The sequence below is a fragment of the Chlorocebus sabaeus genome, chromosome 10 (genome assembly GCF_047675955.1).
Source record: "Chlorocebus sabaeus isolate Y175 chromosome 10, mChlSab1.0.hap1, whole genome shotgun sequence".
Classification (NCBI taxonomy): Eukaryota; Metazoa; Chordata; class Mammalia; order Primates; family Cercopithecidae; genus Chlorocebus; species Chlorocebus sabaeus.
The window spans coordinates 125,026,549-125,042,057 of NC_132913.1; the positions used below are offsets into that span (position 1 = coordinate 125,026,549).

The 15,509-nt window shown below is 50.0% G+C and overlaps 1 protein-coding gene across 6 annotated transcripts in view; it reads left to right on the forward strand.

Moving 5' to 3' along the window:
• The window catches only part of MLPH (melanophilin), a 66,376-nt gene that overhangs the window by 22,297 nt on the left and 28,570 nt on the right, over positions 1 to 15,509 (forward strand). For 5 of the 6 annotated variants that reach the window (XR_012094343.1, XR_012094344.1, XM_073020162.1 and 2 more), the window contains exons 3-7: positions 1,118 to 1,339; positions 1,533 to 1,645; positions 8,887 to 8,990; positions 10,196 to 10,315; positions 15,250 to 15,454. Coding sequence is in view for 4 of the 6 variants with exons in the window: in XM_073020162.1 (XP_072876263.1) it covers positions 1,118 to 1,339; positions 1,533 to 1,645; positions 8,887 to 8,990; positions 10,196 to 10,315; positions 15,250 to 15,454 (764 nt within the window). In the remaining 2 variants the exon portion in view is untranslated. The remainder of the gene's footprint in view (positions 1 to 1,117; positions 1,340 to 1,532; positions 1,646 to 8,886; positions 8,991 to 10,195; positions 10,316 to 15,249; positions 15,455 to 15,509) is intronic. The other variant, XM_073020163.1, reaches the window with a different exon arrangement.

The following is a 15,509-nucleotide window of genomic DNA, read 5'->3' on the forward strand; positions in this document are numbered from 1 at the left end:
TGGTTGGTGCAGAGCTGGCAAGAGTGGAAATGGAGGGGGTGAGGCCCTTCCCATCTGGTTCCAGGGACTTGTGCTCCTCTGTTTGGGGCAAAGACTTTACCTTGTCAATGCAGCTTTATCTAAACTGTAGTCTGTGGATGGCGGTATCCCCCTAGATTCCTACAACTGCTTGACGCTTTTTCTCTTGGTTTTTGAAGCTATGACGAGAGCCTGATTTTGTGTCCATCTCAGTGAATATTTTTGTAAATAGTTGAGAGAGGAAAATCAGTGAAGTTCAGCCAATTGCACTTGAAACCGGAGGTGGCCTCCCACTGCCTTGTGGGACTCTCCAGTCTCTTTACCTTTGCCACACTCTGGGTGTCCCCATCCAAATCAGTGCACTTCAGAGTTCTCAGAAGACAATGGCATCTAGTGTCCTTCTTGTTTGTGTCACTAAGAATGGATTAATTTTATCTCATCTGAAACTGAAAATATTACATTTGGCAGATAGTCTCTGAACTCTAGAACAAAAGAAATGTGTTCATTATCATCTAAGGGTACATTTTCCAATCAGTTCAACTTGGCAGGTTCACCAGGAAGCTGTGTTAGTTAAACTCGGATGATCTAGGAGAACTGTAGTTTTCCTGAGACTTCTGGGTGCTGGATGATTCCTGCTCTGGAAACACCGAGCTGTTTCAGTCGCGCTCTAGGGGAGCTCAACTCTTGCCCCCTGCTGGAAGAGACCCAAAAATGCTTGATCAGGAAACACCATCTGGCTTTGCCCTCAGGACTCTGTGACCGCCCTGGGGAGGGTGCAGTGACCTGCCAACCAAAATTGGTACAATTGTAAACAGCCACAGAAATGCTTAAATGCAATGTCATTTCTATGAAATTAACGTGTTTCCATTCCATTCCATTCCAGCCTACCAAAATTGCCCGTTTGAGCTCAGCCCTCAACACAAAGATGCCTGTGTGCCTTTGCCCAACTCTGGGTCACTATTTTCTGCATAGGAGACAGTTACTGTGTGTGTGTATGTGTCTGTGTCTGTGTGTGTGTGTGTATGTACATGTACACACTTAAAGCCTGTAGCAAAAACAAGATGCCCAATATATTTCTTGTTTCTGATATTTTTCCAAGGGGGTTGAAGGGCAAGATTAAGAAGGAAAGCTCCAAGAGGGAGCTGCTTTCCGACACTGCCCATCTGAACGAGACCCACTGCACCCACTGCCTGCAGCCCTACCGGCTGCTTGTGAATAGCAAAAGACAGTGCCTGAAATGTGGCCTCTTCACCTGCAAAAGCTGTGGCCGCGTCCACCCGGAGGAGCAAGGCTGGATCTGTGACCCCTGCCATCTGGCCAGGTGAGACCAAGCCTTGAGGTAAAATGATCTTGATAGTTTCTGGATCTGGCGTGTCCCTTCGGTGAGGCTCGCTGAAGAAGGGTGGATGCACACACGTGCACGCTTGTGTGAGTATGTGCATGTGTGTGTGTTATTTATGCAGACCTGTGTTCAGCACTTAGGCAGTGCCACGCACCTGTGCTTGTCTCTGCAGAGTCGTGAAGATCGGCTCACTGGAGTGGTACTACGAGCATGTGAAAGCCCGCTTCAAGAGGTTTGGAAGTGCCAAAGTGATCCGGTCCCTCCATGGGCGGCTGCAGGGTGGAGGTAAGCAGTGGACAGTGGGAAGGGCTTTTAGTTCCCAGGCATTTTAGGAATATTAAAGCAGGTTCCTTTGGAGTGTGTGTGTATGTATGTGTGTGTGCGTATGTGTGTGCACGTGTGTGTGCGTGCACATGCCTCTCTGTCTCTTCTGCTGCTGTTTTTTTTAATTTAATTTTTGTAGAGACAGGCATCTCACCATGTTGCCCAGGCTGGCCTCAAACCCCTGGGCTCAAGCAATCCACCCACCTCAGCCTCCTGAAGTGCTGGGGTTATAGGCGTGAGTCACTGCGCCCTGTGAAATTGGCTCCTTTTCATGTGAGGTGCAAACCTCTGCATCCCACTGGCCTGGTCTGAGTGCCTCAGAAGTCCTGGGTGCTGTTGAAGTTGCCAATACTTGAAATTATATTGTTTTCAAATCTTCAAAGTAAGTTGAGAACTCAAAGCCAAGTTTCTGAAACCCAGCTGCTGATTGAATCACCAGGGTGCTTGTTAATACTACATGTTTTCCAAGCCCTTCTTCCCTGGGACATCTGGTTTGGGGCCTAGACTCTCTCTTTTCAACAAACATTTCACATGAATGGTGATTATCAGGATTTAGAGAAATCTGTTACAATTCAGTTGTTTTCGTCTTTTGAATCCAAGTATTTATTTCACGATGACTTTGAAATCCAGGCAATAGTCTTAAACTAAACAATCTGTTTGCCTGTAACATCCCCCATAAGGCATTTGGAAGAGATCTTTTCATGGGGAGGGTGGGTGGATGCCAGAGGCTCTTCTGCATTTGAGTTTGAAGGGAGCTAAACCAACAGTGTTTTTGAGAAAGTTCACCTTGTCCCTGTTACCTGAGTCCAAGGCTTTTGTCACTAAGCCTGGTCAAGCATTCGGGGGGACAGCCCCCACCAAGCCAGGTGTCTGGGGTCTCAGTGTCCTGGATGACTCCATCTGCAAGGCGAGTTTCTCCAGGGTCACAAGGCAGCTGCCTGGCTCCAGCAGCTGGGCACATCCAGGGCAGAGGCTGTGCTTCTGGATTGGGGTATCCTTACCATGCCCCAGCCCAGGCGTCTCCCCCAGGCCTTCTTTCTGGAGAGACACCTTATTCGTGCCTGTCCCTTAAAGCCCCAAGTTTGATTGGAGAGGTAGAAGTTGGCATAGACACCCTGAGCATTCAAGCTCTCGCTGGGCCTGCTGCAGGCATTTCAAGGCATCTTAGCACGTTGTTTAATTTAGGACAGAGGTCTCGGAGAGGCACCCCTGGAGCAGCACACTGAGCAGCACAGGGTGGCTGCACTTCTTGAGTGGTGGGGGTGAGGGTGGGGGCAGGTGTGATAAATCACCCAAACTAGGGCATTTTTAAGAGTAAAAGGAGGCTCTACTAATAACATGCTGCAACAATAGATGTGACTAGGAATGGCCGATGACATGGGGACAGGCCGTCACCCTATTCCTGGGCTGCTTCTTCACAGTGATCATGAAGCCCAGCAGCAAATCCTACCTCCCACATGCACAGGGCCAGCCTGGAGCCCACCGAAGGGTCCTCCTGCAGCCGATGGAGCTTGGTCCAGCCTCCAGTCCACCCCACCAGGCGTAGGGATAGAAACGACACGTAACACCGGGAAAAGCCATGCTGTCAAGCATCTGAGAATGTCAACCCCAGAGGCAGTCTTTAGGGATTGGGGTGGGCTCAGGAAGCTGTATTATTTCAAAGAATGCAGTGTTTCAACAGCTCAGCCCAGAGCTGCTGGACGTCACACGGCCCGCCAGAACCTGCCGACTTCAAAATCATCACCACCAAGGCCCAGGAGGTGGCGCTGTGGGGCAACAGAAAACAGAAAACAGCTGTTCCTTGAACTTGGATTCCTGGCAGCTCCCCCAAGCGCCCACAGGGGCTGCGTTCCTCCCTGCTGGGCGCCTGTAACTACAATATTAAAACAGGGCGCAAGCAAGGAACACAAAAACTGGGAAAGCTGTGCCTTTAAAAAAAAAAAAAAAAAAAAAAAAGTAGGGTAAAAAAGCTTGAAGTTAATGTTTTGAAACCTGGCCCAGCCAGGGCCTAATGCAGACCTTGTCCAGCTAGTAAGTGGGCTGCTGGGGGTCTTCGTTGAGTGAACCTTCAGAGTGCTGGGCGTTTCACCAAGGCCTTCCATAGGGGACCTGGCAGGCTCTGCAGGAGGCAGCCTCGACGGCCGATGGCCAGGAGAGGAAGGGGAAAGACCTGGACTGGTCGCTGAGCACGCAGTTCCCCCACCCCCCTGCCTTCCCTCCCAGTGCCTTTCCGTTTCCCTCGGTGGTGGCTTTGCCTGACAGTGCAGACCTCGCATGATGTCAACACTAAGTTCTTTATACTCATGTGGTTTTATTTTTGTTTTCTCCTCCCTATCAAGAGTGGTCACAAAATCTCTGTTCTGTGTCAGGAACATGGAAGATCTTTTGGATTTTCTTTTTTTTTTTTTTTTTTCATGACTTGATCAGATAGGTAGGATAACGTCACCCAAACCCCTGGCCCAAGTGCAGAGTGACAAAAGGGATCAACACTAAAAGGACCCCTGAGATGCCGGGATACTTCCTCTTCACGTTCATCGTGGGGACCAGGGACATCACCCTGACAGGTGGGTCCCCAGGCCCCGGAAAGCCCATTTCCACATGCCTGAGTGCAGGGGGAGTTCACGTCTTGGGGCCTCTGCCTGTTGGTTTGAGATGCATCTCCTCAAGGCATTCACTTGTCCAGAGAGAACAAAAATAAAACCAGGTCTGCTCTCTGGCACTGTCATCTGGGCACGTTTGGAGCCAAAAACCTTGACCTTCTGAAAGTTCACTGAAAAATCATCTCGTAAAAGGCAGATTCACTGGACAAAAAACATAGAAATGTGTTCACCGTGTATACGTGGGAGCCTTCAGAATGCAGACCCACAGATGCAGGGAAATTGTCCATTTTTATGCTTAGGTTCAAGAAAGGATGGACAGCGTGTGGAAAGGGATTATACAAGGCCAGACCTACTGCTGATAGGCTGAGTAGGGAACCCAGCAAGGCCTGTTTGTCTACGTTCTTCTTGGCCTTTCTCCCTCCAGGAATGGGCGGGACCCTCTCTGGATTGGGGGTCTTATGACCTAAAGTCAAACAAGGAAGGTCAGATCATTTCTTTTTTTATTATTATTATTTTATTTTTTTAGAGATGGGGTCTCACTATATTGCCCAGGCTGGTTTTGAACTCCTGGGCTCAAGCAGTCCTCCCACTTCAACCTCCCAAAGTGCTGGGATTACAAGCATGAGCCACACGTGCCCAGCCAGATAATTTCTTTATGGCTACATTTTACATAGAAAGTAGAGAGAAAGTCAGAGTGGCATTTGCGTGGTTTTGGCTGACTCTGGGAGAAAGGAATACTGGTTTCTATGGCCTGCCTTGTGGAAGAGGGATTCTAGTTTCTATGCTGGCCTTGGGGGAGAATGGGCCTGGGAGACAAGAGGGCAGAAGAAGGTCAGAGAGAAACTTTGCTTCTGAGGCTGCTGTGAAGGCCCTCATTTGGGGGCACTGTTTTCTGAGCCCCAGAAGCATTGCCAGCCAGGCAGGCATCCGCTGAGTGTGTAAAAATAGAACTGCCTGAGCTCAGACACGGGCACCTGTGGGCCCCTTTAAAACCCTTGATAGCTTTTATCTTTAAGAGAAAGATTCAAGTTAAAGACTACACCAGGCTGCCTCTCCCATCTCTCCTTCCACTGGGGAAATTGAGGCCGTCTGAGCCCAGGCAAGCTGCTGGTCCCCTTGACTCACCCCAGCATCTTCCCAGACATTCCTAAATAGGCAGCAAAGCGGTGAATGGCAGTGGCAGCTTCAGGCAGGACAGGCAGTGACAGCGTGTGCTTGTTGACACCTGATCTCAGCTGTTTGTTATAAAGTCCTTCGTTCAGATTTCAGTTTTGCCAGTTGGTTGACTGTTTCTATCTCTGTATTATAAATGGAAAACTGGACAATGAGACTAAATTTTCCAACCCATATAAAAGATCACTGCTGGCTCAGGACAGAGCCTGAGAACCCAGAGCCACCCAAGGCCCAGTTGATGGTAGAATTGTAAGCTGGTGTGGACATCGCGGAGGAGGGTGTACGGCATTCGGGGGTGGATGAAGGGAGGTGCACAGTGAGGTCTCCATCTCGCGGGAGGCTTTGGAAGATGCGTCGGTGATTGATTCAGTACCTCCACTGAATGCTCGCCAGGTGCCAGGTCCTGGGCTGTCCTGAGGGTAGGGCGGTGGAAGAGCCAGGCCCTCTTCCACACTTGGGGACAGTCCCCACTTGGGGGGACTGTCAGCACAGCCAGTCCAGCAAATAGGGACGTTTGTGCCTCTGGAACCGAAAGCCACAAGGGAGGAGCTTCCTGCAAAGGGGCCCCAGGCCCGAGAGATGAAGATAGGAGCTGCGGGGATCACAGGTGGGCCAGTCAGGGAAATGTCTAAAACAGAAACCACACGTTCATTTCATATAAGGAACTGGTTCAAATGCTGTTAACCGAGAATGGGAAAAGGAGATACTGAGGTATCAGAGGTCGTAACTGCAGGAGTGCCTGCGTCCCCCACAACCACCAGGGGTGTGAGCAAAGTGCAGAGGCTGGGATTAATAGAAACAGGCAGCTCCAAGGAGGCCACCCAGGGATGGAACACAGCCCTCCAAGGCGAGGGTGCCACCAGCCAGTGCCCTTGTCTCAGGGGCCGTGATGAAGCTGGACCAGCTGTCAGGGTCAAGGGCGTGGGGCTGGAAACCACAGGAAGGGGAATATTCCTTCTCCTTCCTTTTCCCACTCCCACTCACTGCGGGCCAAGCCCTCATAGAGCAGCAGACAAGGCAGAGGTGCAATGTGCAGGGCCAGCTCCCACGTCACAGAGCAAAGCGAAGGTGGATCTGAGGCCACCCCAGGCCGTGCACCCACAGTCCTGCTCCCCTTTGCAGTTGACAGTGCATACTCCAATGCACCAATGCCTGCTTGTTCACACCTATGACCCCTGAGGCGCAGAGAGCAAGGTGCAGGCCCCAGGGCAAGGGTGTCCAGGGGCAGCAAGGCCTGGCTGGGCCCAGAGGATCTGACCTCCATAGTGCCAGCTGTGCCCTCAGCAGCCCCTGGAGTAGAAAGGTGGATGGTCCATGGGGCCTGCTAGCTCTAATCCCTGGGGTCCCTTTCCTGAATCACTTGCCACAGTCACAGCACAGGCCAAGCCAAGGTGTGTAGGAGAAAGCAGGGAGAGATGGTGGGTCTAGGGAGACCAGGCCCAGGAGCTCAGTGTGGGGAAGGAGCCCTAGGGGGCAGAGAAAGGAGTGGGGGCATGAGGGCTGAGCCTCACCTCCCTCCCTGCAGTGATGAGGTCAGGCCTGCTGACCAGCAAATGCTATGAGCCTGCAGGTGAAGCCATGTGTTTGGGAGAACATGACTTAGCTCTAGGCCTCATTCACACCCCACAGCTCCAGGGTCTTCCTACTGCCCAATAAGCACAATCCTGCAGACATGGTCAGACCTGTTGGTAATGTTGATTGGTAACACTGGCAATTGATTGGTAACGTTGATGCAGAGTACTGATTTTCACACTGTAATTCAGACCAGCTCCAAGTGATGTTGCGATAGGTCTATGAAAGGCCAGCAGAGAGCCTTCCCTGGATGTTTCTCAGTGAGTGGATGAATTGTGGGGAGAGGGAGAGATGAATGGATGGATGGATGGATGGATGGATGGATGGATGGATGGATAGAAGGACAGATGGATGGTAGGATGGAAGGAAGGAAGGAAGGAAGGAAGGAAGGAAGGAAGGAAGGAAGGAAGGAAGGAAGGAAGGAAGGGCAGCTAAAGTGGTAGGTGAGTGGATGGATGGATGGATGGATGGATGGATGGATGGGCAGATGTATGGATGGATGGATGCATGGATGGATGGATGGATAAGTAAGTGGATAGGCGGATAGATAGGTAGATGGATGGGCAGATAAGGTGGTAGGTGGGTCAATGGATGCATGGGTGGGTGAGTGGATAGGTGGATGACTGGATGGATAGATAGATAGATAGATAGATAGATAGATAGATAGATAGATAGATAGATAAGTGGATGGGTGGATAGATGGATAGATGTCTGAGTGGATGGATAAATAGATGTCTGAGTGAATGAATGCATTGGTGGGTGGATGGGTAGGCAGCTGGGTGAATAGGTAGATGGATAAAGGAGGGAGGGATGAGTGGTGGGTGGATGGATAGATGAACGGATGGATAGGCAGGTGGAGGGGTGGATGGGTAGGTGAGTGAGTGGGTAGATGGGTGGATGCATGTATGGATGGATGGATGGATGGATAAGTAAGTGAATGGATGGATGGATGGAGGATGGATGGATGGGTGGATGGATAGATAAGTAACTGGATGGGTGAATTGATAGATGATGAATGGATGGATAGATAGATGTCTGGGTGGATGGGTGAGCAACTGGATGGATGGGTAGATGAATGAAAGAGAGAAGCATGGGTGGTACGTAGATGGATGGATGAATAAATGGATAGGTAGGTGGATGGGCAGATGGGCAGGTGGATAAGTGGGTAGATGGGTAGGTAGATAATTGGGTAGATGGATAGGTGGATGAGCAGGTAGATGGATAGATAGGCTACTGATTGATTGAGTGGATAGATGGATAAATCAATTGATGGGTAGGTATGTGGATGAAGGAGGGAGGGATGGATGGGTCGGTGAGTGGATGAGCCACTGATTGATTGGGTAGATTGATGTATAGATGGATTGATGATGAGTGGGTGGATGAAGGAGGGAGGGAGGCATGGATGGATGGATGGATGGATGGATGGATGGATGGATGGATGGATGGAAGGACGGATTAATACATGGATGGATGGGCCACTGATTGAGTGAGTGGATGGGTAGATGAATAGATCAGTGGAGGATAGATAGGTGGGTGTGTGGATGGGTGGATGGATTGATGCATGGATGGATGCATGGATGGATGGGCTGCCTATTGAGCGGGTGGATGAGTGGATAAATGGGTGGGTGGGTAGGTGAACAGATGAATAGACTGATGAATAGACAGGGGGGTGGATGAATTGGTAGATGGGTAGATGGAGGTATACATTGCTGGGTAGATAGGTGGGTGAATGGATGAAGGATGGAGGTATGGGTAGGTAGATGGATGGTTTAGTGGATGGGTGGGTGGATGGACTGACAAATGGCATGCTCCCAGGCTGTTTGTCCTTGGGTGGAGTCATGCAGGTATCTATTGCAGCTGGGCCTGAGTCAATCTCTGAAGAGAGAATTGGAGACAGCGAGCAGACAGATGAGGAAGGAGAACTGGACTCAGAGGCCCAGGCCCAGCCCTTTGGCAACAAAGTAAGTCATCTCCAGTCACCCCCTCCTCAGCCAACTCAATTCCACCCCGCAGCTGGAACATCAGGTTCTGATTTCCTGAAAAGCTCGATGGCCTCTCCACAACTCCACTAGTTCCTACTGCGGGAGCACCAAGAATCTGCTGCCCTTTCCCAGCCCTCAGTAGTCTCTGAGATCATTGGGCACCAGGCAGGAGCAGTGCTTCCACCATCAGAAACCTCAAAAGCAATGTGTGGGATGGGCAAAGCCTGCTGAGTGTGTGGCTGTCGGGCAGGCAGAGGTCCTGAAGCGCTCTCAGGGGTCCTGAAAGCAGCTGCCTTTGCAACTTTCAGAAAAGTGGACCTCTCAGGCTCTCCTCTGAGAGCTTTTCTCCTGTTTTTTGTTTGTTTGTTTTGGTCAACCGTGAGCCTTGTGTTTCTGTTTTCAAGTATTATTTAACTTATTTTAGGTGGGCGAGACAAGCAAGGTAACCCCTGGGCTTTGGGGTGGGATGCAGGAAGCGGGAGCAGCTGGAAGAAGGGACTGGGTAGGTGAGCAGGGGTTCAGACTTAGACGCTTAGAGAGAAATGGGCCAGTGACATGCAACATGAACAAGGTTTTTGCGGCTGCTGTGAGGGGAATGTCATCCTCTTTCGTTTGAGAACATTTGATTCACGCTATTTATGAAGCTCCCAGAATGCTCTCCAGTGCCTGGAGTATTCGCTGCATGATAGAGCAGTTTAAAGAATCAAAAGAATTATAACGAAATAGGGGTTTAGAGCTAAATGCAGGCTCTTGCATCTAAAGAACAAGGAACTCTCAGGAGCTTGCCCACTTCTACCTCTCGCAGCCATCGCGCCCCCCTTTCCCGAAGCCCCAGGGACCCTCCCCTCTCCCAGCCCTGGAACAGCTTGCATGCCCCCCAGGTGGGGCCCCTGGGGCAAGGGCAGGGGTTCAACTCAGTGTTCCTTCTGCTCAGCCAAGGTTCTGGAGATGCAGATCCCATGTCCTGGGTGGGACGGGCACCGTGAGCACCAACCAGTCCTCCCACCATCTCCCCCTCTAGGCTCGGTCAGGTTCGTTCCTAGTGGAGGAGGTGGATGTGCTGGAAGAGGAGCCTGCCCCACCACCCTGGGGGCTGAGTATGGGTTTGGGGAGGTGTGGGGTGTTTGGTCCTCTCCCTCAAGCTAGCCCTGACTTGAGTCTTGTCCCGTCTTGTGCCTGCTGAGAAAAAGCGCCTCCTCTCCATCCAAGACTTCGACTTCGAGAGAGACTCAGATGACTCCGCTCAGCCTCAAGGTCACTCCCTGCACCTGTCCTCAGTCCTTGAGGCCAGGGACAGCCTGCAGGTCAGTGAGTCCTCGTGCCTTTCCCCTGCTCTTCCCAGGAACCTGGGTGGCAGGTGCTCAGGCCCCAGGTGAGGGACAACACTCTGGAAGCAGTGTCTGATGGCCACACAGTCCCACTGGCTCCCAAGGCATGACAGGGCAGGGGACCCTTGTGGGAAGACAGGATCCAGAGATCTCACACTCCCTCAGGATTAGCATGTCTGGAGATACTGAGCAGGCAGCTTGAAGAAGCAGGGGGTGATCCAGGGCCCTGAGGCTAGGCAGATGAGCTGGGACCCAGGGATCGGTGCTTGGCACAGAAATAAGGCAGAACCCCCGAGACTCGGGAGGGCAGGACAGAGAAGGGCATCTGAGGTGGAGTCAGGCAGGGCCTGCCATGATGCCTGCATCTCCGTCTTACTGGGAGGGGAACATACACTTTATCGCTCAAACTAGGACAGTCCTGTGATATCGGCAGCTATTAATGACCACACCTAGACACAGGGCATATGCAGGGGCCGTCCAGGTGAACAGGACATGTGACCACCTTACTTATTAGCTGTGTGGCCTTTGTCCCTGGAACTTCTTCAAGGTGCTCATTACTGGTCGTTGCTGGTTGATCATTATTCGTTAGTATTTATGTTGCGATTGAAATTACTCAAGATAATAGATAGATAATTAGGAGTAGGATTAGAAGGGATGGGATAAAACAAGAGAGAAAATAGAGTGATTAGGCCTTTCTGAGTAGATACGGTAACGGAGGCTGAAATTTGGGTTTGTGTAAAGGTCTTTGGTATAGTTAAATTAGGTCAAGAAGTGAAGCCAGATTTTGGCTTGTGAATAGGCTTGAGTTGGGGGTCGTACAGTGAATTGTGGCTGAATAAAATCCTAGTGTGTTGGAGAAGTTAAATATCCGTAATGGGTGTTTTAGTTTAAGGTTATTAGTTACGAGATTAAGCTCCATTGCTAGCAAGAAGCCTAAGGTGTTTACACCTAGGGCTGTGAGCTTCAGGTGGAGTGGTATGGTTATTTCGGGGAATGAAGCAGGAATGATAGTGTTGGTGATGAGGAATCTGGCAAAGATGCTGCCAATTGTTAGGCGCTTAATTGAGTTAATTAGGAACGGGTTATTTTCATTAATAGTAACCAGAGTTGTGAAGCAAGGTTGTCCTATTAGAGCGAAGAAAATAGTAAAGGTACTATTGACAGCTGTTAAGGAGGTGGCAATAAGAGTAATACAAAGGGCTCAGGCGTTGGTGTATGACTTGCTTGTGGTTTCAATGTTGAGGTCTTTGTAGTAAAAGCCTGTGAGGAAAGGCATACCTGTTAGTGCAAGGCTGCCAATAACAAGGGAGGAGGAGGTGAGGGGTAGAGTCTTCAGTAGCCCTATTTTGCAGATGTCTTATTCATCCATCATTGAGGTTGTGGATGATGGACCCTGAACCTAAAATAGTATAGCTTTAAAAAAGGCGTGGGTGCAGATGTGAAGGAATGCTAGGTGTGGCTGATTAATGCCAGTTGTGACGATTACAAGGCCTGGCTGACTTGAGGTGGAGAATGCTGCGATTTTTTTAATGTCATTTTGTGTTAGGACACAGATTGCTGTGAATACGGTAGTAACAGCCCCCAGACATAATGTAAAGGTTTGGACTGATAGGTTATTTTCTATTAAAGGGTAGAAGCGGATGAGCAGGGAAACTCCTGCTACAACCACAGTGCTGGAGTGGAGTAGGGCTGAAAGTGGGCTTGGGCCTTCTATGGCAGATGGGAGTCAGGGATGGAGACCCAATTGGGCTAACTTTGCCGCTGCTGCTAAGAGAACGCTAATTCATGGAAGGGGTTGGGGGTGGGGTCTAGAATAAATATGTGTTGAAATTCTCCTGTATTGGAGGACAGGAGGAACCATGCTATAGCTAAAATAAAGCTGGCCAAGCGCGGTGGCTCAAGCCTGTAATCCCAGCAATTTGGGAGGCCGAGACGGGCGGATCACGAGGTCAGGAGATTGAGAACAGCCTGGCTAACACGGTGAAACCCCATCTCTACTAAAAAAATACAAAAAAAACTAGCCGGGCGAGGTGGCAGGTGCCTGTAGTCCCAGCTACTCGGGAGGCTGAGGCAGGAGAATGGCGTAGACCCGGGAGGCGGAGCTTGCAGTGAGCTGAGATCGCACCACTGCACTCCAGCCTGGGTGACAGAGTGAGACTCCATCTCAAAAAATAATAATAATAATAAAGCCAATATCGCCGATGCAGTTGTACTGCACTGCTTGAGGGCTGTAGTATTAGCATCTGCTCGGCAGTACCACCAGCCGATTAGTAATAAGGGCATCATTCCTACACCTTCTCATCTGATAAAGAGCTGAAAGAGGTTGTTGGTGGTAACCAGAATTAATATTGTGATGAGGAAAATAAGTATTTGAAAAATTGATTAATGTTGAGGTCTGAGTTTAAATATCATATTGAGAATTCCACAATAGATCTGGTAATGAAGAGTGCTGCTGGGATAAATATTGTGGAGAAGCGGTCTAGTCTGAAGCTTAGCGAGGGTTTGAGAGTCTGGATTGTCAGTGTGAGATAACAGCTTCTTGGTCTGTGTATATAAACGTCGTTGTGGGGATGACTCTAACGATGAAGGCACATGCGATAGATGCTTTTACGTAATTTGGGTATGAACCTTTTTTGCAGGGGTTGGCTAAGGTAACAGTAATTGGTAAGATTAAGGGGATTAGGGCTGTTATAGCAGGGGAAGAATTCATGTTTGTTATTTTTATTTGGAGTTGCACCAATGTTTTTGGTTCCCAAGACCAACGGATGACCTAATCCTTTAAAAGCTGACAAAGCCATGTTGTTAGACATAGGGCATGAGTTAGCAGTTCTTGCATACTTTCTCGGTAGGTAAGAAGTTGCAGGCTTCTATTGTTAGATCCACAATCTAATGTTTTGGTTAAACTATAGCTACAGCATGCAAACCCCATAATAATTTTAGGGTTTAAGGATAATAGGAAGATGGGCACAAGATGTATAAGTAGTCATGTATTTTCTCGTGTAAAGGAAGGTTTAATACTGTTAATAGACAAGTGTCCCTTGTTGTGTCATGATTAACATATACAGGGAGTGAAGGGCTGTAATTAGTATATTAAGTCCTATAAGCATAATGGTGATATTTGATCAGGAGAATGAGGCCATAGTCACAAAGTGTTCTCCTACTAGCTTACTGACAGGGGATAAGGCAAGATTAGTAAGATTTGCTAGACGTCATCAAGAGGCTACTACTGGGAGCAGTGTTTGAAGCCTCGGGTAAGTAATATGGTTTGGCCTAGGATTAAAATGGTAACTAGTATAAGGGCTGTGCTGGTTATTGGTGTCAGGTGGCTTGTTTGAAGGGCTTAGTAGTAAAGCGATCCCTAAGTCAAACAGGAGGAATGCAATGGCTACTAGGAAGAATTTTATGGAAAACGGGAGGCAGGCAGAGGCTATTGGGTCAAATCCTCATTCATAGGGGCTGGATTTTTCTATATAAATATTAAGTTGTGGGAACTAAAATGTGATTATTAGTAGTAATAGGGCTAGTGAGGTGTCAGTTACTAGGGCTAGTGTCAAGCTGATTATTTCTGCCCTACAGGATCGTTTCAAGGATGCTGTATTAGGGTTTTCTTAGAGGGACAGAACTAATAGAAAAGGAGAGTTTATTAAGTATTAACTTACATGATCACGAGGCCCCACAATAGGCTGTCTGAAAACTGAGGAGCAGGAGAGCCAGTCCGAGTCCCAAAACTGAAGAGCTTGGAGTCCGATGTTTGAGGGCAGGAAACATCCAGCACAGAAGAAGGATGTAGGCTGGGAGGCTAGGCCCATTTTGTTGCTTCACATTTTTCTGCCTGCTTTATATTCACTGGCGGCTAATTCGATGGCGTCCACTCGATTAAGGGTGGGTCTGTCTTCCCCAGCCCACTGACTCAAATGTGAATCTCCTTTGGCAACACCCTCCCAGACACACCCAGGATCAATATTGCATCCCTCAATCCAATCAAGTTGACAGTCATTACTAATCACCATAGATGCTGTACCTGGAAGGCATGAGACTCACAGGTAGGCAGTAAAGGTAACTATGGGCACAGAGCCAGGCCCAGGCCCAGGCCTGAGGCCAGCTTCATAGTGAACTCCTGAACTCCATTCCCAGCATCCCCTGGGCACATGCAGTGCTGAGCCAGAGCTGGGGTGGGGCTGGGTCCACCCCGGCCAGTCTGAAGACCCCTCCAGGAGGAGGGGGAAGCAGGGTGGGTCCTGGAAGCCAGCAGCCAATTGGTTTCTGGGCCACAGGTCCTGCTCTAACTGGAGGCTGGCCTAAGTGTGCATTGCCTCTGGCCTCCACCCCCCACTCACAGTCAAACTGGAAGGGTGCTGTGGCATATCGCTTCTTGAAGCCCTCAGCACCTCCTCTCCTTGGGGACAATGATTAACACAGAGACCCCTCTGCTGGAGGGATGTCCGGATTACAGCCCAGGAGCTGCCAGGAAGCCCCAACCCACCCTTCTGATCTTCAAAGATTAAGGTGTACATAGTTAGTAACAGTGAACCCTTCTCCCAAAAATACAAACTTCCCTGCCCACGTCCTCAGGGCTTTGGTCTCTAGGTGAGTCTGAGCCCCCTGAGGCTGTGTCAGGAGAGTTTTGGTCCCCTCATGTCATGCCTGGCCCAGGGTGTCGTTGGGAGCCCCAACATTGCACAGACACATGCAATAGGCAGTCAGTAGGCAACAAATAGGCAATATATGCTTTCGCACAGTCTTCGAAATTAAAGAGAACAGAGTAGCAGGGGCCAGCATGGATGGGCGTCTAGTGCTGGGTCAGTCAAGTGCCTGGAAAGCCTCAGGGCCTGGATTGAAATACCCACATTCCAGGCAGTGGCCCCTCCTAGTAAACCCCGCAGAGGAGGCTGACAGCCCCATGTGTTTAGTCCCTCGCAGATGAGTCCTGCTTGGAGAAGGCAGCTCCCCAGAAGGCTGAGGGCCTGGACAGGGCTGACACTGGGGCCTCTGGGTGCCAGAGCCATACAGAAGAGGAGCCGATGAGCATCTCGCCTTCTGGACACAGCGCCCTCGCTGAGCTCTGCCCGCCTGGAGGCTCCCACAGTATGGCCCTGGGGGCCGCTGCTGCACTCAGTAGGTGCCCTTGGCCAGGGTCTTCCTGATGGGTTCGGCATGGAGGAGCGGGTCA